This window comes from Prionailurus bengalensis, chromosome E1 (assembly GCF_016509475.1).
Source record: "Prionailurus bengalensis isolate Pbe53 chromosome E1, Fcat_Pben_1.1_paternal_pri, whole genome shotgun sequence".
Lineage (NCBI taxonomy): Eukaryota > Metazoa > Chordata > Mammalia > Carnivora > Felidae > Prionailurus > Prionailurus bengalensis.
The window spans coordinates 27,970,247-27,992,031 of NC_057347.1; the positions used below are offsets into that span (position 1 = coordinate 27,970,247).

The 21,785-nt window shown below is 43.9% G+C and overlaps 1 protein-coding gene and 1 non-coding gene across 6 annotated transcripts in view; both read left to right on the forward strand.

Annotated features, from left to right (window-relative positions):
• Positions 1 to 21,785, forward strand: part of TEX14 (testis expressed 14, intercellular bridge forming factor) — a 118,203-nt gene that overhangs the window by 49,251 nt on the left and 47,167 nt on the right. For all 5 annotated transcript variants that reach the window (XM_043583927.1, XM_043583926.1, XM_043583924.1 and 2 more), the window contains exons 3-9: positions 4,987 to 5,101; positions 10,980 to 11,145; positions 12,174 to 12,310; positions 16,281 to 16,362; positions 17,252 to 17,382; positions 19,157 to 19,270; positions 20,315 to 20,438. In XM_043583927.1, the coding sequence (XP_043439862.1) occupies positions 4,987 to 5,101; positions 10,980 to 11,145; positions 12,174 to 12,310; positions 16,281 to 16,362; positions 17,252 to 17,382; positions 19,157 to 19,270; positions 20,315 to 20,438 (869 nt within the window). The remainder of the gene's footprint in view (positions 1 to 4,986; positions 5,102 to 10,979; positions 11,146 to 12,173; positions 12,311 to 16,280; positions 16,363 to 17,251; positions 17,383 to 19,156; positions 19,271 to 20,314; positions 20,439 to 21,785) is intronic.
• Positions 4,081 to 4,296, forward strand: LOC122486280. Its single transcript, XR_006298120.1, has one exon. It is a non-coding gene; the product is annotated as a small nucleolar RNA U3 (small nucleolar RNA).

Consider the following 21,785-nt stretch of genomic DNA (forward strand, 5'->3'; position numbering starts at 1 on the left):
GTCCAATTGATACAGAACTAACTCATCCATTTTAATAATTGCTTAATATTTAACTGTATGTACCATAATTTATTCAGCTATACCCTTTTTGATGGTTATTAAGATTCTTTTTTTACAGTTTGTATCATTGGAGGCAAGCTTTGATAAAATACTTTGTAATATATCTTTACATAATGGGTTTTTAATATTCAAAGTGGGATTTCTGGATCCAGCTTTTAATAGATATTTAATAGATATTGCCATATTGCTTTCCACAAGCATTATAACACTTCATACTCTTAACTGCATTTAGGAAAGTGTCAACTTTCCCACCTCTTCTCCAACTGTGAATGTTTTCTCATTTTTAAATTTTTTTCAGGCTTCACAGGAAGTTTTATGTTTTTTTCCTCTATTTCAGCCCAGGCACCATTTTATATTGGTTCATGGACTATTGCAGAGTAGAGTGAAATATCTATCCTTCCTATACACCCATTATTTGTTTTATCCTCTCATTCCCTTTACCCTCCATCATCCTACTTCCACCCAAAGCTGTCGAGGTTTCCTGCTCTCAGAAATTAACACTTTCTCTCCCCTTTGTGTTTAACGCCATGGACAGCATTGTTTAGTTACTAAAGGCTTCTGTAATACTGAGCAGCAAGGCTGAGAAATTAGGATGAGAGGAAGACAATATGTTGCAGTGCAGGGACTTTGGAGCCAGATTGTTTTGTGATCCCTGGAAAATTGCTGAACCTCTCTAAACCTTGTTTTTTCAATCCATAAAACAGTGATAATAGTATCTTCCTCCCATTGTACTGTTGTGAGGATCGAGTTAGAATGGTGCCTAGCACACATGGTTATTAATATCAGGTCTTGGGGCGCCTGGGTGGCTCAGTTGGTTAAGCGTCTGCCTTCAGCTCAGATCATGATCTCAGGGTTCGTGAGTTCAGGTCCTGCATTAGGCTGTATGCTGACAGCTCGGAGCCTGAGGTCTGCTTTGGATTCTGTATCTCCCTCTCTCTCTCTCTGCCCTTTCCCTGCCCATGCTCTCTCTCTCATTCTCTGTTTCTCTCAAAAATACATAAACATTAAATAAAAAAAGTTAAAAAAATAATATCAGGTCTTGCTTCCTAGGAGGCCCAGAAATTAGGTCACTGGAGGCCCCAGGCTAAAAAAGTTGTCATTAGGACTTCAACACTTGAACCCAGTTCTTTTGACCTTTTTAGTCAGTCTTTGTGAAAGCTGCCTTTGGCCACTTGTTGGGGGGGTTACTTTGGTCACCTTTATATCAGTCCCAACATGGCTACAGTGGGACTGGCCTGAAATAAATATTTGTTGAATGAATGAATTAATGAGTAAATGAATAAATGTTTTCTACTAGGAAATCACCGAAAAGCCGTTGTTTGTGTAAGTTGTGGGGACACTGGTTTTCAACCTATTTTTCTCTGCAGCTATCTGTATATTCTCAAGACTTTGTTGCTCATTGCCTCCCTAAGTGTTTCTCTAAGCCTTCAGAGGCCCTGGTTGGTTTAATTTGTTACTTCATAAACCCCAGGGATTAACCAGTCTGCTTCCCTAAACTGTAGTTCCTTCCTGTCAAGAATTATGAATAGTCTGCAGTTTTACAAATTAGCCTGCTACAGGTTTATCAATTCAGGCAGCAAACATGAGATTCCTGGGTAGAGAATTGAATGATAATTTATTACTCATAGCAGCAGCAATAGCTACACTTTTAGTTTTTTTGGTCCTGGTTCCTCAGGCCCTAATACCCTCAGAGCCATGCAAAGAGCTATATAATATTGCACACGTAGTGGGTTGCTTTACAGCAGAAGTATCCTGAGCTTGGGGAATCCAAATCTTCTATAATAGACAGTATGCCCTTTGCTCCACAAAGAGCCATTATCTTTATTACACTGGGCAGTAAGCATGAATGCACTTTGCTCTAAAGGAGATACTGTATCTTCCGAAGTTTGGTATACAGACATCTTCAAAAAGATAGTCTGGGGAGCCTTGGCTCACTCATGGGTAGAGCATGTGACTCTCAATCTCAGGGTCATGAGTTCAAGCCCCACGTTGGGCATGGAGCCTACTTTAAAAAAAGTCTAGAACACAGGGTAGTTAGTGCCTCACTCTCATGACATGTAGACACAGGAGCCATCCACGGAGAATGTGGGAGAATTGTCTTCCCACATTGTTCTTTGCTGCTCTTCTCTACCCTTAGGCTTGCTTTTGTTGGTCAGATAAGTTTACTTGGGACCAAAGGACTGATTTGGCAGTTTCTGCCCTCAAGGTTAGGGGAGAAGGTTTGGTAAAGAAGACAGACATGGCACAAATACTTGTAACACGGTGAGACCTGAGCAATAAGAAATATGAACCCCACTAGTACTGCTCTCACCAAGAACATTGATCCTTCTTACTAGATTTCTCCAGCTCTGATGCTGTTGATCCTCCTTATCTCCCTGGAGCATCTGGGTGGCTCAGTCATTTGAGGGCTCAGATCATGATCTCATAATTCCTGAGTTCCAGCCCCATATTGGGCTTTGCATTGCCTGTGTGGAGTCTGCTTGGGATTCTCTCTCTCACCCCCTCTTTCTCTCTCTCAAAATAAATAAATAAGCTTTTTAAAAAAGTTAAATGAAACTCTAATTTCCCTTGTCACTGTGACCCACTTGTTGTAGGTTTTCTCTTACTTCTTTTGGTTTCCTTCTCCCTACTTTTTGGCTTTGTCCTCTCGGCTTGCCCCTTAGATGTTAGTGGGCCTCAGGGCTCCATACTCAACTCTTTGTTATTTAGGTAGGATATTTTGTGACTCGTTTTCACCCATGGCTTAAAATGGCCAATTACAATGTTTACAACCCCTATCTTGCCCAGTTCTCTGCACTGACACCTTTGCTTGGATTCATTATTCGATACTAGGTGTTTGGGATATTGTTGGTATACAAGGGCAGTTCATAGTCTCTGCTCTTCTGAGACACAGTCTTGTGCAAAGAGCAGGCATTAATCAAAGAAACACACAGAGAAGATGTTTGATGTAGTTAAGGAGGTCAGGGAAGGGTGCCCTTAGAGGACACTTGGACAGATGTCTTAATGATGAAGTTAAGTTGAGAAGGGGTTTGGAGAGAATTCCTGTAAGAGAACAGCTTGTGCAAAGGCTCTGTGGCAGAAGGTAAAATGGTGAGCCTAAGAGCTGTTAAGTTCAGTACGGCTTAAGTGAGAGGGAATTTGGTGCAAAATAAGGCTGGAGAGCTGATTGTGGGCCAGACCGTGAACGGCCTAGTAAGCTATGTGTATTGTCCTTAGCCCAAGAGCTGAGAGCTCCTGAAACTTTAAGCAGGAGAATTATGTATTGTGTTTATTTAAACATAACTTTTATGTAAATAAAAATTCCTTCATTTGTTAAAAAAAATCTCCAAAAGAACATTTATGTCTGGTATTTTGATCACAGGATTAAGTTTAAAAACAGGGAGTGGTAGGGCGCCTGGGTGGGTCAGCCTGATAAGCCTCCAATTTAGGTCATGATCTCACGGTTATGAGTTCCAGCTGCATGGGGTCTCTGCTGTCAGCACGGAGCCCACTTAAGATTTTCCGTCCCCTCTCTTTGCCCCTCCTCAGTTTACCCTGCCTCTCAAAAATAAATAAACATCAAAAAATAAAAATAAAAACGGAGTGCTTTGCAAATGCAAGTCTTTGGCTTTGGGCTTAAGTTTCATCATCTACTTCTTAACATATTTCTCGCAAAAGGATTCCTCACTTACACGGTCGGTCTAAACTGAGGCGCATCCTGGACTTCCGGCGCGCTTTGTAGTCGTCATCATTCACCTAAACCTGACGCTGCGGCAACGGGGGTGGAGGTTGCAAAAAAATGGCGTGTGATTGGCTGCTTATCAACTGTATGGTAATCAAAGTGATGACTTGAATTGTCTTCTGAAATGCAGTTTATTTAAAAACGCTTTGTCGAACTTTGGTAATGAATAATTCTTTGGTAAACACATACCAGTGTACACCTGAAAAATTATTGACGTTTAAATAAAGAAAAAAAAACTTCACCATCAGTGTAATGTAGGTGGGTTTCTTTCACTCTGGAAAGTTGGGTTTTTCAGCGTTAAGACTATACTTTCAGGGATCATTTCTATAGTTCGTTACTAGAGAAGTTTCTCTGAATGTGTAGAGTACCCGAAACCACGAGGAGGAGGCGAAGTGTTTTCTCCTGAGCGTGAAGCTGGCTTTTAGTGCTGTCGTTACAGTTGCTAACTGCCTTTGATGATCGTTCTTTCTCTCCTTTATGGGAGAGTAAGAGGGAGAGAGCACAGTCTGAGTGGTTTTAGTTTTTTTCAGTCGCTATAGGTTAGGGGGCTTTTTACGGTAAGTTAAGACTTTTGGTCGCTTGGGTTCTTGTGTCTTTAAGGCTGTAGTTGGTTTGGGAATATTTTGTAGGGTTGTTTTTTGGTATGTACTTTTTAATGGTTGCGTTCGTCTTCTGTTAGCTGGTGGTTTTTTTGTTTGGGGATTTTTTCTTTTTTTCTTTGTGACATTTCTTGAGTGTTAAGCTAGTTTTGTAGTTTAGCGCTGGTTTGTGTGTTTTTGAACTAACTAGGTCGTTGGTCATGTGAACCTCATAGTAGTTTACACCCATTTCATAGTAAGAAAGGGAAAGTACAGGTGCGGGAGACTGGGAGGCTACGGAGGGAATCTGAAGTAGGCTCCTCAAGAGTCAGATGCTCAAATTATTTAGCCACCCAGGTGCCCCATAACCTGGAAATAATTTTAATTGGGCTTTTAGAGTGCTGGGGTGGGATGCTTTCATACAACCTTCTGTAAGTAGTATTTTTGATGAATGGAATGCTGGTTGCCTTTAGCTAATTTTTGAGGGTTTTTTTATGTTTAAAAAAAAGCTTACAGTAGTAAAACAAAAATACTGTATAAGGGCATTAAAATTTTCTCCTGGTAGGAACTTCTCTAGTTTTAGGGGATTTCGTGATGTTTGTATTGACCTTTGCATTTGTTTTGCAGGAATTTATGTTGATGCAGTTAACTCCCTGGGCCAGACTGCACTTTTTGTTGCGGCATTACTAGGCCTTACGAAGGTAGTTGATGTTCTGGTGGATTATGGATCAGATCCAAATCAGTAAGTACAATAACATCGCTGTCTAGAAAATGAGTAGTATGCTTTTATTTAAAATTTTTTTTAATGATTATTTTTTGAGAGAGAGAGAGAGAGAGCGCGCGCAGGGGAGGAGAGAGGGAGACACAGAAACCAAAGCAGGCTCCAGGCTCTGAGCCATCAGCAGAACAGAGCCTGATGTGGGGCTCGAACTCACGAACCATGAGATCATGACCTGAGCCGAAGTTCAACGTTTAACCGACTGGGCCATCCAGGCGACCCCCCTTCCAAAATTTTTTTTAATGTTTATTTTATTTTTGAGAGAGAGGGTGTGAGTGAGTGAGTGAGGGAGGGGCAGAGAGTGTAGGAAACACGGAATCTGAAGCAGGCTCCAGGCTCTGAGCTGTCAGCACAGAGCCCAATGTGAGGGCTTGAACGTGAGATGTACTCAGGTGGCCCAGTAGTATGTTTTTAAAATGAGTTGGGGCATTTAGGAAATTATTTGGGAAGATATTAAAAGAGCCTTACTAATTTATATCAGTGAAAAATAGTTGTATTAGCTATGTTGAGACATACTTTTAACTGCTAATAAAAAGCTTTCTAAGCAGTTTTACTAGGCCCAGTGAAATAATTCGATCTTAATTAATTAGTTATTAACAGCACAATTGCCATATTTCCACCCCAGGTTACAATTTGTATGATTCACTTAAGCAGTTTAATATACCCACCAACCAAGTTCTTCTTTAATATACTTGGCATCAGTTTCTCAGGATGACTTGTAATTGTGGTCTAAAAGAATCTGAGTTTAATCGTTGGCCCAACTTATAATATGGTACAGCAGTGTAATGTAATCAATAAGCTACGCTTGAACATCTCTTCTCTGTGTAGCACTTTTGCTTTTCCCAAGGCTTTCCCAGGCACCAGCTCACTTGATCTTTACAACCACCTTCTCAAGAGGGAGGGGACAGTAGGTATTTTTACAGTTCCTATTGGACAGAACCAGAAACAGATTTTGAATACTTACTTGATTCTGGCTGATTTTCACAGGAATTCCAGAATACAATAATAAAAGTCATAAAATAGCCATCTCACATGAGGAGGCCCTGTTTAATGTACTTTAAAAAGTATTGATGTCAGAGGCGCCTGGGTGGCTCAGTCGGTTGAGTGTCCAACTTCAGCTCAGGTCATGATCTCATGTTTCATGGGTTCGAGCCCCACATAGGGCTCTGTGCTGACAGCTCAGAGCCAGGAGCCTGCTTCAGATTCTGTCTCCCTTGTTCTCTCCTCCACTCATGATCTCTTTCTTTCTCAAAAATAAATAAACATTAAAAAAAATTATTGATGTCAGAAGATTTGGGGGGGGAGGTTTTGTTTGTTTTTTGTTATAAGATTGCTTGCTTAGTGGGAGAAAACTTGGAAGCTTGCAAAAGTATAATGAAAAAATGCCAATTGACAAGTATTAGGTTTGTATAACCCAGATATAACTTAATACAGTGAACATTTTGCTGTTTCCTTCTAGACTCACATACACTCTCCTGTCCTGTATTAATGTTTAATTTCAAAGCTCAGGGGCTCAGGGTTTAATTTCAAAGCCTGAGTGGCTCAGTCTGTTAAGTGTCTGATTTAGGCTCAGTTCGTGATCTTGCAGACCATGAGTTCAAGCCCTGTGTGGGGCTTTGTGCTGACAGCTCAGAGCCTGGAGCCTGCTTCAGATTCTGATTCTTCCTCTCTCTTTCTCTCTCTCTGCCTCTCCCCTGCTCATGCTCATGCGCGCGCTCTCTCTCTCTCAAAAATGAATAAATGTTAAAAAAATAATAATAATTTCAAAGCTCAGAAAGGAAAGGCTGTCTCACCTGTTTGTAGGTAAGAGCATTGTAGGAAGCCACACTGGGGAATCCCTGGAGTTCTCAGCAAAAATGCAGTATTTTCCAGTCATCTTCAATTACATCTGTTTTGTGCAGGCTTAGAGTTGGGCTCTTTAAAGATCAAATCATTCAAACATTTAATATTCCAGTTTAGGGAACTGAGGCCCAGAAAATTTAAGTGACTGGCCCATAATGGTGCATTAATGATAGAGATGAGACCAGGAGCCCAGGCCTTAAGAACTCAGTTTGACTTTCCTTTTTTAGAAGTCCCCATGGTACCAGGGGGAGGTAGGAAAGGATGTTGTCAAAGGGAGGAAGGCAAACCACATGGGTTTGTATTTTGTGATAGGACCATTTTCACATTTATCTTCTTCTGATCTTCTGATCAAGGTGAAGGAAAATTTCTGGGGGGAAGCTGTATTCTTAAGTACTCAAAGGAAATGCTGTGGTGGCTGGAGCCTACTGAATGCCCAGGGTCAGATGCCTGTGGGACCAAGTGGAGTCAATGAGTACAGACTCTAAGAAGGGTTAGGAATTTGTTGCTGGGCAGGAAAGGGAGCCAGGGAGACCAGATCTTCCAAATTTCCAAGTGGCTGAAAATTCCAGTTTTTAATGTGAAGTCTCCCAGTATTAAATATTGTCTGTTGTTAGGGCACCTGGGTGGCTCAATCCAACCTTGGCTCAGGTCATGACCTCACAGTGTGAGTTCGAGCCCTACATCGGGCTCTGTGCTGACAGCTCAGAACCTGGAGCCTGCTTGGGATTCTGTGTCTCCCTCTCTCTCTGCCCCTCCCCTACTTGTGCTCTGTCTCTCAAAAATAAATAAAATGTAAATATTGTCTGTTGTTTTAAATTCCTTTTTATTATTTATTAATTTTTTTTAAGTTTATTTATTTACATTGAGAGAGTGAACACAAGCTGGGGAGGAGCAGAGAGAAGGAGAGACAGAATCCCAGAGAGGCTCTGTGCCATCAGTGCACAGCCTGATGCAGGGCTTGAACTCATGAACCATGAGAACATGACCTGAGCCAAGATCAAGAGTCAGACGTTTAGCCACCTGTACTACCCAGGCACCCCTTAAATTCCTTTTTACAACATTGTGTGGGCCAAATAAAACATGCTTCTGGGTTGCCAAATCAGTCTTCAGGCCTCTAGTTTCATCCTCTAGGAGGATATTATAGTTCCTACAGTTTAGTGTGCCATTGGAGACTGACCCAGAAACAGGAGAGTGTTCACAATGAAATCTCAAGTGTGTACAGGCCAACCTTGTTGGCACCACCTGGGGAACTTGTAAAAAACACACATTCCTGGGCCTCATGCTTGCAGATTCTGACTCAGTCTGGTGTGTTCTTTGACAATCTGTATTTTTGACAAATATCCTAATGGCTCATTAACTAAATTATGGTATACCCACACATTAGAACACTATGCAGCTGTTTAAAATAATTGAGATGTCTTGGGACAACTGGGTGGCTCAGTTGGTTGAGTGTCTGACTCTTGATTTCGGCTCAGGTCATGATCTCATGGTTTGTGAGTGTGAGCTCCACATCGGGCTTTGTTCTGTCAGCTTGGGATTCTGTCTCTTCCTCTCTCTCTGTCCCTCCCTAGCTTTTGCTCACACTCTCGTTCTCTCTCAAAATAAAAAAAAAAAAAAAAAAGAAAAGAATTGGAGTGACTTGTATGTTGTCATATGGAAATCTCTCCAAGATACATTAAGTGAAAAAACTTAAATGCAGAACAGTTTATGTAGCATATTCTTATTCCTACTTGTATATGCAGAGAACATTTCTTTTTAAAAATTTTTCTTTAAAGTTTATTTATTTGGAGAGAGAGAGTACGCGTGTGTGCCAGTGGGGTTGGGGCAGAGAAAAAGGGAGAGAAAGGGTCTGAAACAGAATCTGCAACAGGGTCTGCGCTGTCAGCATGGAGCCTGGCCCATTCAGTGCTCAATCTCACGAACCTGTGAGATTACTCATAAGCTGAGCCAAAATCAAGGTTGAGGCCTAACTGCTTAATCGACTAAGCCACCCAGGGACCCCTGCAGAGAAGATTTCTGAAAGGATATAAAAACTTGTAACAATAGTTGTCTTTGAGCAAGAGAACTGAGGATCTAGAACTAGGAGGTTTTTTTTTCTTTAAAGATTTTATTTATTTATTTATTTATTTATTTATTTATTTATTTATTTAGAGTGCAAGTGGGGTAAAAGGGCAGAGGGAGAGAAAGAGAGAATCTCAAGAAGATTTCATGCTCAGCGCAGAGTCTGATGTGGGGTTTGATGCCATAACCGTGAGATCATGACCTAAGCCGAAATCAAGAGTTGGAGGCTTAACCAACTGAGCCACCCAGACACTCCTAAAGATTTTGTTTTATTTTTTATTTTTCTAAATACTTTGTCTTTCTTTCTTTTTCTTTTTCTTTTTTCTTTTTTTTTTTTTTTAGTTCATATAATTTTGAGAGAGAAAGAGACTGTGAGCAGGTGAGAGAGAGAGAGAGAGAGAGAGAGAGACCCAAGCAGTCTCAGTGCTGTCAGCGCAAGCCCAATGTGGGACTTGAACCCATGAACTGTGAGATCATGACCTGAGCTGAAATCAAGAGTCAGACACTTAACTGACTGAGCCACCTATGTGCCCCAAGATTTTATTTTTAAGTAATCTGTCTACCTAACATGGAACTCAAACTTACAACCCTGAGATCAAGAATCATATGCTTTACAGACTAAGCCATCCAGGGAGACTTTTTCTTTTTCCTTTTTTTTTTTTTTTTTTTTTAAATTTTTAAAGTAGGCTCCACACCCAGTGTGGGGCTTGAACTCATGACCTCAAGATTCACATCACCTCAAGAGTCACATGCTGTACTAACTGAGCCAGTCAGGCACTACCACCTTCAGACTCCTTTCTTTCTTCTCAACTTCCTCCTCTGTTTTCATTTTGTTTCTTCTCCTCCTTCTCTTTTCCCTCTGCCTTCTCCTGTTTGTGTTTCTTTTTCACAAGAACCACAGTAAGCTTCCTGTGTGGTCCTAATGTGCAGCCAGGTTAAGAAACCACAGCTATATATCACATATCACTGTATTCTGAACACAATAAATGCCACCCTCTTATGCTTCAGATTGTTAATTGGCTTTGGTGACGTTTTCCTGAGTTGCAGATTTTTTTTGTTAAGTTTATTTATTTATTTTGAGAGAGAGAGAACACAAGCAAGGAAGGGGCAGAGATGGAGAGAATCAGGCTCAGTACCCTCAGCACAGAGCCCCATGTGGGGCTCGAACTCACAAACCATGAGATCATGAATTGAGCCAAAACCAAGAGTCAATACTTAACCAACTGAGCCACCCAGCTGCCCTGTAGATTCTTTTTTTTTTTTTTTTAATTTTCTTTTTTTTTTTTTAACGTTTATTTTTGAGAGAGAGAGTATGAGCGGAGTACGGGCAGAGAGAGGGAGACACAGAATCAGAAGCAGGCTCCAGGCTCTGAGCTGTCAAGCACAGAGTCCGACACGATGTTCGAACTCACGAATCATGAGATCATGACCTGAGCCAAAGTCGGACGCTCAACCCTACTGAGCCACCCAGGCGTCCCTGGGCCCTGTAGATTCTTGATCAGATTGCTGGTGCCAAGGTTTTGCGGGCCTCTACTGGGGGATTTGGGAGATAGAGACATTCTCACAAGAGAAGGATGGTGTCTGGTTAGGTTGTGCTTCACCAGCCTGACCTCGAGACCCTACACACATGAAGAAATTGTTCCAGAGCAGCCAGTATCAAAGGGCAATGGGAAAAGGGGTACCAGATTTGGAACCAGACCCATACTTGGGTATGAATTTCAGCTTTGCCCTTTTGTTTCCTTATCTGTATATTGGAAAATGATACCACCTTGAAGGGTAGAGGTAAGGGTGGAAAAAGAGGATGTGTATAAAGCTCCTGTTGGCAAAGCCTCACAAATGATATTATTATAATCTTCCCAAAGGTTTTCTTTGTAAAAAGAGAGCTTTTTGTGTCACCCATTGAATCCCCCCCACCTTATACTGCTACTTTCCCCTCCAGCCGCTGCTTTGATGGGAGCACCCCTGTTCACGCAGCAGCATTTTCAGGGAATCAGTGGATCCTCAGTAAACTGCTGGATGCAGGGGGTGATCTTCGACTCCACGACGAGAAGGGTCAAAATCCGCAGACCTGGGCCCTGACAGCAGGGAAGGAGCGCAGCACCGTGGTAAGGTTGGGCCCACTCTGTAGCCACAGCCAAGGCAGAGCACTGGGCTGGGAGCCAGGAGCCCAGGGATCAGGGGCTGATCCTGGGGACAGCACAGGGCTTGTAGTGGTCTTGCTTTCGGCACTGGACACACAGGCCTGGGTTGAAGCAAGTTACCCAGCTATAAAACCTCAGGCAAGATTAGTGAACTTTTCTTTCCTGGACATCCATTCAGTGAGAAGGAAGAAGAGTTTTTTTTGAGAGACCATGTGCGACAGGGGAGGGACAGAGGGAGAAGGAGACACAATCCAAATCATCCTCCAGGCTCTGAGCTGTCAGCACAGAGCCTGATGCGGGGCTTGAACCCACAAACTGTGAGTGAGATCATGACCTGAGCTGAAGTTGGCCGCTTAACTGACTGAGCCTCCCAGGCACCTGAGGAGGGAGAACAGTTGTAATTTTGACCCTTGACTAGCACTTAACTACACATCAGAGGTTCTGAATTAAATTAGCTCAGTATTAAGTCATTTAATCTTCACAATAAATCGATCTTGTAGATGCCGTTATTGTCCCCATTTAACAGATGAGGAAACTGAGGCCCACTGACATTATATAACGTGTTGAGGCCGCACACTGGCAGGTGTGATGCGTTTGAATGAGGTCTAAATAACATAACAGATGTAAAGCATAAAGTGCATGCACAATACTTGGCATGTGGAGGGAGGAGGGAGGTGGGCAGAGGCCTCCCTTCCCTCCCCCTGGTTCTCCAACTCATTAACTTTTCGCCTTAGACAAGTAATTTTGCTCCTTCTGCTTCAGTTTCCTCATCTGTTAATGGAGGGAGTTGGAGGAAATGATTGCCAAATCACCTCTCTGGAAACATTCTGTAAAAAAAAAAAAAATCACTTGAGCCCTTCCCTTTCCAGAGATTTCCCTGTCAGGGGCTCCTGGCTCCTCAGCTCCATTTATGTCAGACTCTTCCAGTTGCACTGAAAGCCAGGGTAGCCACTAGTTGCCTCAGCACTGAGCATCTTCACGCTGTGTTGCAGATGGTGGAGTTCATGCAGCGCTGTGCCTCGCATATGCAGGCCATCATACAGGGCTTCTCCTATGACCTCCTAAAGAAGATTGACTCCCCTCAGCGGCTCATCAGTGGCCCACCCCGGCTTGGTGGCCTCATACAGGGGTGAGTGCTGCCTTGAGCTGAGCCAAGTGGAATATTCGGCGGGCATCATCCCAGCCTTTCTTGTAGGAGTCCTGCACCGTGAGCCACCATGGTCCCCTCCATATTGGTCCCCTCCAGGATCTGGCCCACCCTAAGTGGTGAGCTCTGAAGGAGAGGATGTGGCCGCTTAAAAATGTACCCAGAGGAGCACCTTCAGCTGTCGTGCCCCTATCCAGGAATGTCCAGGGGAAATGAGTTCTGGGCTCTAGTGGGCACCACCCTGTGGTTAGCAAAGAAAGAACTTTTCAGGTCTGAGGAGCCCTGCAGAAAACTCCTTCCCAGCAGAGCAGCCAACTGGATTTTTTGTCCTCTCCCAAACCATGGAAAGAGTGTTCCTTTATCTCTAAGACTACAAAAGAATACAAATGCTTAACCTAGCGTCCTCAGGCTGTGTTAAGCTGGCGTGATTTGCTGCCAGCTAGTGGGCAGCCCACCTAACCCCATCACAGCTGCAGGAGGTGGGCCTCAGGTTTATCTCCATGCTCAACTGCCTAGCTATTTGAAATTCTTAGGGCTTAAAATAAAACAAAATAAAATAAAGTTCTTAGGGCTTTATTAATTCAGGGTTTGTATCCAGAGAATCCTTTCCATCTTGATTTTCTCTGATGGCATCACTTTCTGTAGTCAGAGTTGCAAGACTTGTCACACCCTCGCAGGCTTCCTTGTCCTGTCCTTCCCTGCACAAGTCCTGGTTTTCTTTCTGGGTGCTGTTGGCTTCTTAGGAAAAATGAGTTAATTCCCTTGAGGTCTAGTTACTTCTAACTGCTCCCCCCATGCCCCCCTGCCACTCTTGCCAGTCTCTTCCAAAAACCCTTTAGGTCATTCCCCATAGCTATCAGAATAAACTCCTACTTCCTCATCTGACCTTGGAGGCCCTGCTGAGCTCGGCTCCTTGCCTGTCCTTGCCCTCCCCCTTGTGTGGAGTTCCCTCCTTCAGAGTTTGGAGAGACTTGTCCCAGTTTGTAATGATTTTATTTATATATGTTCTTGCCTGTTTCTAATAAGACTGAACACTGCTAACTGAGAAAAGGAGGCAAAACTGAACAAGACACAAAGACCTTTTATTTGGGGTCTCAGAATTGCAATTCAGGGAGCACAGATTCTGGTACCAAGCAGAAAAGTGGGGGAAAGTGAGTCTTTTTTGTGAGAAAGAAGGGGGCTAATTATAGAACTTAGATAAAGAAGAGAAGAGGAAAAAGCCTGTTAACTGGTACTAAGTAACTGCTTGAGCTGGTTTTTTTTTTTTTTTTAACCTTTCTTTATTTTTGAGAGAGAGAGAAAGTAGGGGAGCAACAGAGAGAGAAGGAGACACAGGGTCCAAAGCAGGCTCCAGGCTCTGAGCTGTCAGCACAGAGCCCAACGCTGGGCTCGAACTCACGATCAGTGGGTTCATGACCTGAGCTGAAGTCAGCTCAACCAGCTGAGCCACCCAGGCACCCCTTGAGCTATTTTTGATTACTACTCTCTGTTTTTTTTGGTGCCGTCAAATAAAACTATTCTTGGTGTGCATTAGTAAACTATTCTGTCTTAAAGTTCATACCAACAGTTTTATGGCGTGAATGCCATTTGTTCTGTTGAATTTTATGGGCAACTGCTTTGTGAAACCATTGCTGCTCTGGCCCAGTTCAGGAGTTCATTAGTTGGAAAGGAAGATGGAACTTCAAAATGGAGTCTGTCACATTCAGAAATTTTATACAGTTCCACAACCCCAAGAGGGCAAGGCCTGTGTGTGTCTTGCTCACCATCACCAGCCCTTCACTGCTTGTTGTATGGTAGGGCTGAGTACAAGGTGAGGGGGTACAAGGGCCAGCCTAAAGGAAAATCCAAGTTAAGTGTTAAAAAACCTAACAAATTTCAGATACTAATCTAGATGTAGCATTTATTTTATAGTTAGATGAAACATTATTTTTTTAATGGGGTTGGACCATGCAGTACTTAATGGAAAGTAGAGTGGAAGTACATACATCCCCCTTTTTAATGTGAAGAAAACACATGAATCCTTGAGATAAGAACTGGCTTCTCAGATCTATGAGTGAGGCCCATGTCGGTAAGATTCCTCACAGGTACGTGTTTACGTAGAGCCTGGTTGGGGGGAAAGAAAAAGCACTGAATTGAGAAGAACAGATGGTTGTATTGTTATAGATAACGGAAGTCAGTTTTCCCCCTTCCACCCAGCTGAATTTACTTAAATAGACATGGCCCGAGAAATTCAGGTAAAAGAGCAAGGAATGTCGGTCTGATTGTAGTTATAGTCCAGGTCCCTGCTGGAGAACAGCCAGTTCCTCTGCTTAAACGGAGCTCATACCCTTTAAAAAGCCACTCACATACCTGAGAAGCCCCAGATGGGAAGGGGGAGTAGTGTCAATGGTATCCTCCTGTTCTGGTGCTGCTGGGGAGGCATGCCGTTGCTGCCACCTCAAAATCTGTTCCCCTGGGCAGGAAACAGTTGTTGTCCCCTGGATATTTGAGGCCTGAGCATGTAGCCTCTGTTTCTAGAGGAGATTAAGAATTTGGTGTAAGAAGGGGGCATGTCCACTCAGATTACGTTGACCAGATAGCTTATCCTCCATGCTGGGCTGCTTTTCGAGTGAAGGGGATGCTACCACGAATGATACTGGAACATTATGTATAAATTGGGATGTCCAGTTTATCTCAGTCCAAACTGTGGAGTCTTCATTTAAACCTCACAGCAGCTAAAAGTGAGGAAGGGACAGCCTGGCCTAAGTTGCTAATGAGATAGAGCCTAAAAGTATCTCTGAAAGCAGAGTAAAGAATTTGCTTCTGTGCATGAAGAGTGGGCACATGGAGCCTCACAGAGCTGATGTGGGGTGAGGATGAGTACACACTGTTACCTGCAGCTCCTTTGCCATTTGCTGAGGGAGGGAAAATGGCTCCAGCACTAGCAGAATGTTTTGTCCTTCAATCTGAGCCTAAACTACTCATTTGGAAAGCATTAAGTAAGCACCTACTACATGCATGCCACCATGCCAGCCTTGGGGAGCCAAAGAAATATAAGCCATTCCTTGCCAGACTCTCAGTTCATGGGGGGTCCCAGTGTGCAGTGTCCCACGGTGGTGGTTTGGGTGTGGTATGTGGAAAGAGCAGTGGCTGGAATGAGTATCAGGGTCTGTCTGGCCATTCCTGCTGCTCTGTGACCTCAGACCAGCAGGTTCCCCCTCTCTGGGCTCAATTTGTCCCATCTATAAAAATAAAAGCTGGATAAGATGTTTTGTTCTTAAAAGAAAAAAAGACATGTTTTGATTCTTTCCAACTTTGACCATTTGAACTCATCATCTATTGCTGCATATTGAATCCACCCCCAAGCCACCCAAACTTAGCAGTTTCAAACAGCATTTGAAACATTTGTATCTCACACAATCTCTGTGGGTCAGAATTCAGGGAATGGCTTAGCTATGTGGATCTGGCTTAGGGTTTCTTACGAAGTTGTAGTCAAGATGTCAGGTAGGGCTTTACCTTCTGAAGGCTTCACTGGGACTGGAGGATCCAGTTCCAAGACAGCATACTCACATGGCTGGCAAATTGGTAGTGGGTGTTGGGCCTCTCCATAGGGCTGCTAGAGTGTCCTCACAACATGGTAGCTGGCCTCCTTCAGAGCAAGGGATCCGAGAGTGATCAGAACAGAAGCTCTGGTGGATCTAGCCTTGGAAATCAACCACTCCATCATTTATTCAGTGCCCAGTTGGCCTAACAGGTCTGCCCTGTCTGAAACCCACAAAGGCAAGATTACCAGGAGGTGGAAATCACAGGGCCCTCTCATAGGCTGGCTCTCACGTAGTTTCATGATAAAAAGTCAAGTAGTAAAGACAAAATGAACTACACTTTCTCATAGCTCTGGATATGGTTAATTCATAGCTCAGTTCCTCTGGATATGGTTAATTCTTACTTTTCTTCCTTTTAAAAATACTTCTAGAAACCCTAATGGCTCTCCTAACCGACTGCTTAAAGCTGGAGTCATTTCTGCACAAAATATCTACAGCTTTGGCTTTGGGAAGGTAAGAGGTTGCCACTGACACCCAGCATTTGCAGGGCCAACTGGAGAGCCAACTGGCCCTGACTCTGGCCCCACTTCCCCCAACCCTGTCCAACTCTTTCTTCCTTACCCTCTCCAGAGTGTTGTTTTTTCTTTACTACTTTTGCAGGACAGATAACTCTTAGTCTTCTTGTCCTTACTGAAAAATGGAGAAAGCCCTGGAAAGTTCCCTTGAATGACATTGGGCTAGATTTGGGGAGTTTAGAAAATGATCCTTTCATTAATTCCCAGTGAGGGCCCCAGACATGTCTCCCTGAAGAGAAGCATAGAGCTACACTGACCCTGTAGGTCTTATTGGTGGTTGACTTGCCCTCCGTAACTTTTTGTTGGGATGTCTTTAAGGCATTGAGATTTTGAACTGAGAAATGTGTTGAGGGAAAATATCTTTTGGGTTCTTGGTTCTGCCCATCAAAGAAAGACATTTGGGAATGTAACTGGGTGTCTGGGTGATGTTTGCTCACAGTTTTCCCTAGCCCCACATCTGTTGGTTGTGCCTAGGCAGCCTTGGGTGGGAAGGAGGGAGCAGGAATGTTGGCCTTGGCTGCACATAGGTCTGGGTTCTGTGGGGGCACAAGAGGCCTGTGAGCCCCAGCCTGGTACTTCAAGCAGGCGTCTGACCTCTCTTCATGAGCCTTGGTTTCCTCACTAGTAAAAGGGAAAGAATATTACAACCTTGCAGGGTTTCTAGGCAGATTAAAGATAGTACAAATTGAAGAATAGTGTCCAGTGCATAGGGGAATTCAGCAACTTTTGGTAAATAGCAGTTATTATTTTTAGCTGGCACAGGATTCTGAGGGCATTTTGCTTTTCCTCTTTTCTCCCCTCAATTTGAAGCTGTGCTCTGCTCTCAGTTTTATCTCACAGGGGGAGCACAGCTGGCCTACCTGGGATCTCTTCCAGTAATTGGAGAAAAGGAAGTGATTCAAGCTGATGATGAGCCTACCTTCTCTTTCTTCAGTGGCCCCTACATGGTCATGACCAAGTAAGCAGAAGCTGGCCAGTGGGAGGTCTGATTCAGTCCCACAGGAAGGGTGGGCTTCATGTGATTCCCTTATGTGTGGAGGGTTTCCCCCAAAACACAAACAATGAAGAATATACGTCAAAATCAGGGTTTTTCAACCTGGACACCATTGATGTTTTTGGCTGGTATCCTTCGTTGTTGGGGGCTGTCCTGTGCAGTGTAGGATGTTTAAGAGCATCTCTGGTTTCTATTCACTGGATGCCGGTACCAGCCTCTGCTGACCCCTTTCCACCGTTGTGACTGTGATAACTCAGAGCGTCTACAGACATTGCCAGATGCCCCCCATCCCCCCACCCCAGAACAACTTATCTAAAAGATTACTCATGATGATGTTCTAATCTCTCTGTTTTCTAGAGTTAGAGGCAGCTTAGTGGTTACCGTCTGGCCTCTGATATAGGCCAGAGGGTATTGATTGAGGCCTCTGTGGAAGCCAGAACAGGCATCAGCTACAGCTCTCACCAGCCAGCTGCGGGGGCGGGGGAAGCAGTAATGGGATTTGTCTATGACAAAAGTGCCTGGGGTATTCTCAGTCCCCAGAGACCTGGCACCTGCAGGGTTCCAAGAGTTGTCTTGGCCAAGGTTTCTTGGCCTGCTTGAACCTGGATGCTTCTTCCCTGCCTAGAAGAAACAGCTTTCCAAAAAGGCCTCTGCCAGACTCCTGAGGCCCTCTATCCCCTAGTTTCCTGCCTGTGCCACAGATTTGTTACCAGGTCCCCCCTCCTTTCTGTCCTACTGCTGTGGTCTTTGTTCAAGTCATCAGTGCCCCTCACACAGACTAGCTTCCTAGCCAGTTCCCCATTTTCTGACCACCCCTCCCTACCATTCCCCACACTGCTGGTGCTGTTATCTTTTTTTTTTTTTTGAATGTTTATTTATTTTTGAGAGAGAGAGAGAGAGAGAGACAGAGAATGAGCAGGGGAGGGGCAGAGAGAGAGAGGAAGACACAGAGTCCAAAGCAGGCTCCAGGCTCTGTGTTGTCAGCACAGAGCTCAATGTGGGGCTCAAACCCACGAACTATGAGATCATGACCTGAGCTGAAGTCAGACACTTAACTGACTGAGCCACCCAGGTGCCCCTAATGCTGTTGCCTTTCTAAAAGGCAAACCCAGGGGCACCTGGCTAGCATTCTACTCTTGATTTCGGCTCAGGTCATAATCTCATGGTTCGATTCATGAGATAGAGGCCTCACATTGGGCTCTGTGCTAACAGCATGGATGCTGCTTAGGATTTTCTCTCTCCCTTTCTTTCTGCCCACCCTGCCCCCCCCCCCAATAAATAAATAGGGGCTCCTGGGTGGCTCAGTTGGTTGGACGTCCAACTTTTGATTTCAGCTCAGGTCTCTCAGTTTTCTGAGTTTGAGCCCAGCATGGGCTGATAGTGCAGCTAAAGCTTGAGATTCTCCCTCTTTCTCTGCCCCTTTCCCACTCACACTCTCTGTGTCCCTCTCAAAATAAATAAAATAAACTTTAAATAAGTAAATAAATAGACAAACATTAAAAAATGAAAAAGAAATGCAAACCTGGTGGAATCACTCCCTCCCTCAAATCCTTCAGTGACTTCCTGCCACTCATACTAAGTTCCAGAGGGTGCTTTAGGACTAGGGGGGTAGGGGAAGGGAGGACCCAATGGTGCAGAGTGGAGTTGCTTTATAGATTCTGTGTAAATGCCACTTCTCCTGTTTTTGCCTGGGAGAGCTACTCATTCCTTGCTCTCACACTTTCTCCTGCCCTTGTAGTCTGGTGTGGAATGGGAGCAGGGTCACAGTGAAGGAGCTGAATCTCCCCACCCATCCTCACTGCAGCAGGGTTCGGCTGGCTGACTTGTTAATTGCAGAGCAGGAACACAGCAGGTGAGAAAGAAGCCCAAGAGCCTGGTGCATTACAATCCACGTCTCTTTACAGACCCAAGTTCAGGGCTGTACGGTTCTGGTGCTGTTGCTGTTGCAGAGGTGTGGAGACCAGCCCCCCTCAGCCTCAGCATTTCCTGACTGTTGGAATGGGCTCATTTGACTTCTAGGGAAAGAGAGAGAGAGAGAAAGGGAAATTAATGGATACCCTGAGGGGTGGGAATGGTGGTGCTGAGGGGCTTAATTCTGTTAGCTGATTGACTTCCCATAACACTTGTCTCCAAGCCAGTAGCCCCTGAGGCTTTTTGGCCCTGTGCCCAAGAGGACAGCATGCACAGTCCTGTCTTCATAGATGATGGCTGTGCATGAGATCCACACAACTGAGGAACTGAGTCTTTGCCATTGAGGACATGCCCATGGGTGTACCTTAGTACCTTAAGTTTCCTACGGCTCCAGGGTTAATCCTTTAGCTCTTGCTAAAACAGGATCTTGGTTCATGGTTTCACACCAGGACTGCTGAGTGAATGGACCCAGTTCCTTGAGTAGGACACTCAACCCCTGCAAGAGATGTATCGGAGGCCAAACTCTTCCTTTTGGGGGAAATCAGCCTAAAGGGACCCCAGGAGGCTGGAAGGATACATATACACAATGTGGGCTTTGATGTGAGACTGAGGGGTGTGTGACTTTGGGCAAGTTTCTGACATCTCCCTGACCTTGTTTTCCTTATCTCAAAAATGAGTATAAAGTATTTCATACAGGTGGTTGTTGAGATGATGCATGTAAAGTACCTTGATCAGTAGCTCTTGGTGATGTTGTGTCTTGTCATCATCATTGTCGATGACTAAGCCCTCAGGTTCTGATCAGTGAGAGATCATAGATTCCCCTATCCCTATCTCACCCCACCCATCCTGTTTTCTTAGAAAGACATTAGGTACAAATGGTATTTGTTTAGAATGTGTTCAAGGGGCCTAGGAGGAAGGAAAGCACTCATTTTTTCATCATATCTTTCTGCCCTCTACCTCATGTGAAGCTGCTTTTGTTTTGTAGTAAGCTGCGGCACCCGCACCTGCTACAGCTGATGGCTGTGTGCCTGTCCCAAGACCTAGAGAAGACCCGCCTTGTTTACGAGCGCATCACTGTCGGCACACTGTTTGGTGTCCTCCACGAACGGGTAAATGGCTGTTTTTGGTGAATTTTCTCTTGCTGCCCTCTCTGCTTCTCACCGCTGCCCTCTTCCCCCTACCCCAGAAGTGGAGTTCCCATTTGTGTATGTGAGGACGATAAACCTCCTGATTCTTTACTTTCTAAGGGTATATAATGCACCACTTAAGGACCTGATTGGAACTAGTGTGATTTTATTGTCCTGTTTCTTCATCAAACCTCTAAGAGTTCAGCAGACCCAGAAAACACACAGATGCATTTCTAGCTAACTGTAATCACACAGCCCCTGGCTTTGTTTTCCTGTAGTTTCACTTATTTCTTTCAGGGCCTTTGCTGTAGAGAGAGGTTTGTTTATATACAGACCTGTATCACTCCCTTTGACTTTTCAGATTTCTTTGTAGGAACATCTTTCAGGGCCCATTGACTCCCTAGGAAGTGTGCTTTGGGCTGAGATGTGCCTTCAGAGAGGTCCTGAAGCATTTGTTTTTCTTTCTCTATGACTTTATTCTAAAGATCCTAGGCTGGAATGAGAAGAGACCCTCCAGAAAGAGTCCTTTCCCAAAATGGCTAGCCATTCCTCCTGCCTAAGAACTTACTAGTGTTATTTCTCTTCCCCTCCCTTTCCCTCTCCTCCCCTTTCTTCTCCTGTCATTTGATGAAGGCATACCTTAAAATGCCATTTCTCTGGGGAATAGGATAGAGAGGTCAGAAATAAACCCAGGCTTATATGGTCAGTTAATGTGCAACCAAGGAGACAAGAACATACAATAGGGAAAAGACAGTTTCTTTATCAAATGGTGTTGGGAAAACTGGACAGCTATGTGCAAAAGAATGAAATTGGACCACTTCGTTAGACCATACACAAAAATAAGCTCAAAATGGATTGAAGATCTAAACGTGAGACCTGAAACCATCACAGTATTAAAAGAAATCATAGGTAGTAATCTCTTGGATATGGGCTTTAGCAACAAATTTATGGATATGTCTCCTCAGGCAAGGGAAACACAAACAAAAATAAACTATTGGGACCACACTGAAATAAAAAGCTTTTGCACAGCCAGGGAAACCATCAGTATAACAAAAAGCCAATTGACTATAAATGGAAGAAGATATTTGCAAATGATATATTGCAACTAAATACAAAAAAAAAAAAAAAAAGAGGGGGGCCAAACGATCAGATTAAAATGGGTAGAGGACTCGAATAGACATTTTTCTAGAGGAGACATACAGTTAGCAAACACACATGAAAAGATGTTCAGTATCACCAAACATCAGGAAAATGCAAATCAAAACCACAATAAGATATCGCCTCATACCTGTCAGAATAGCTAGTATCAGAAAGACAAGATATAATAAG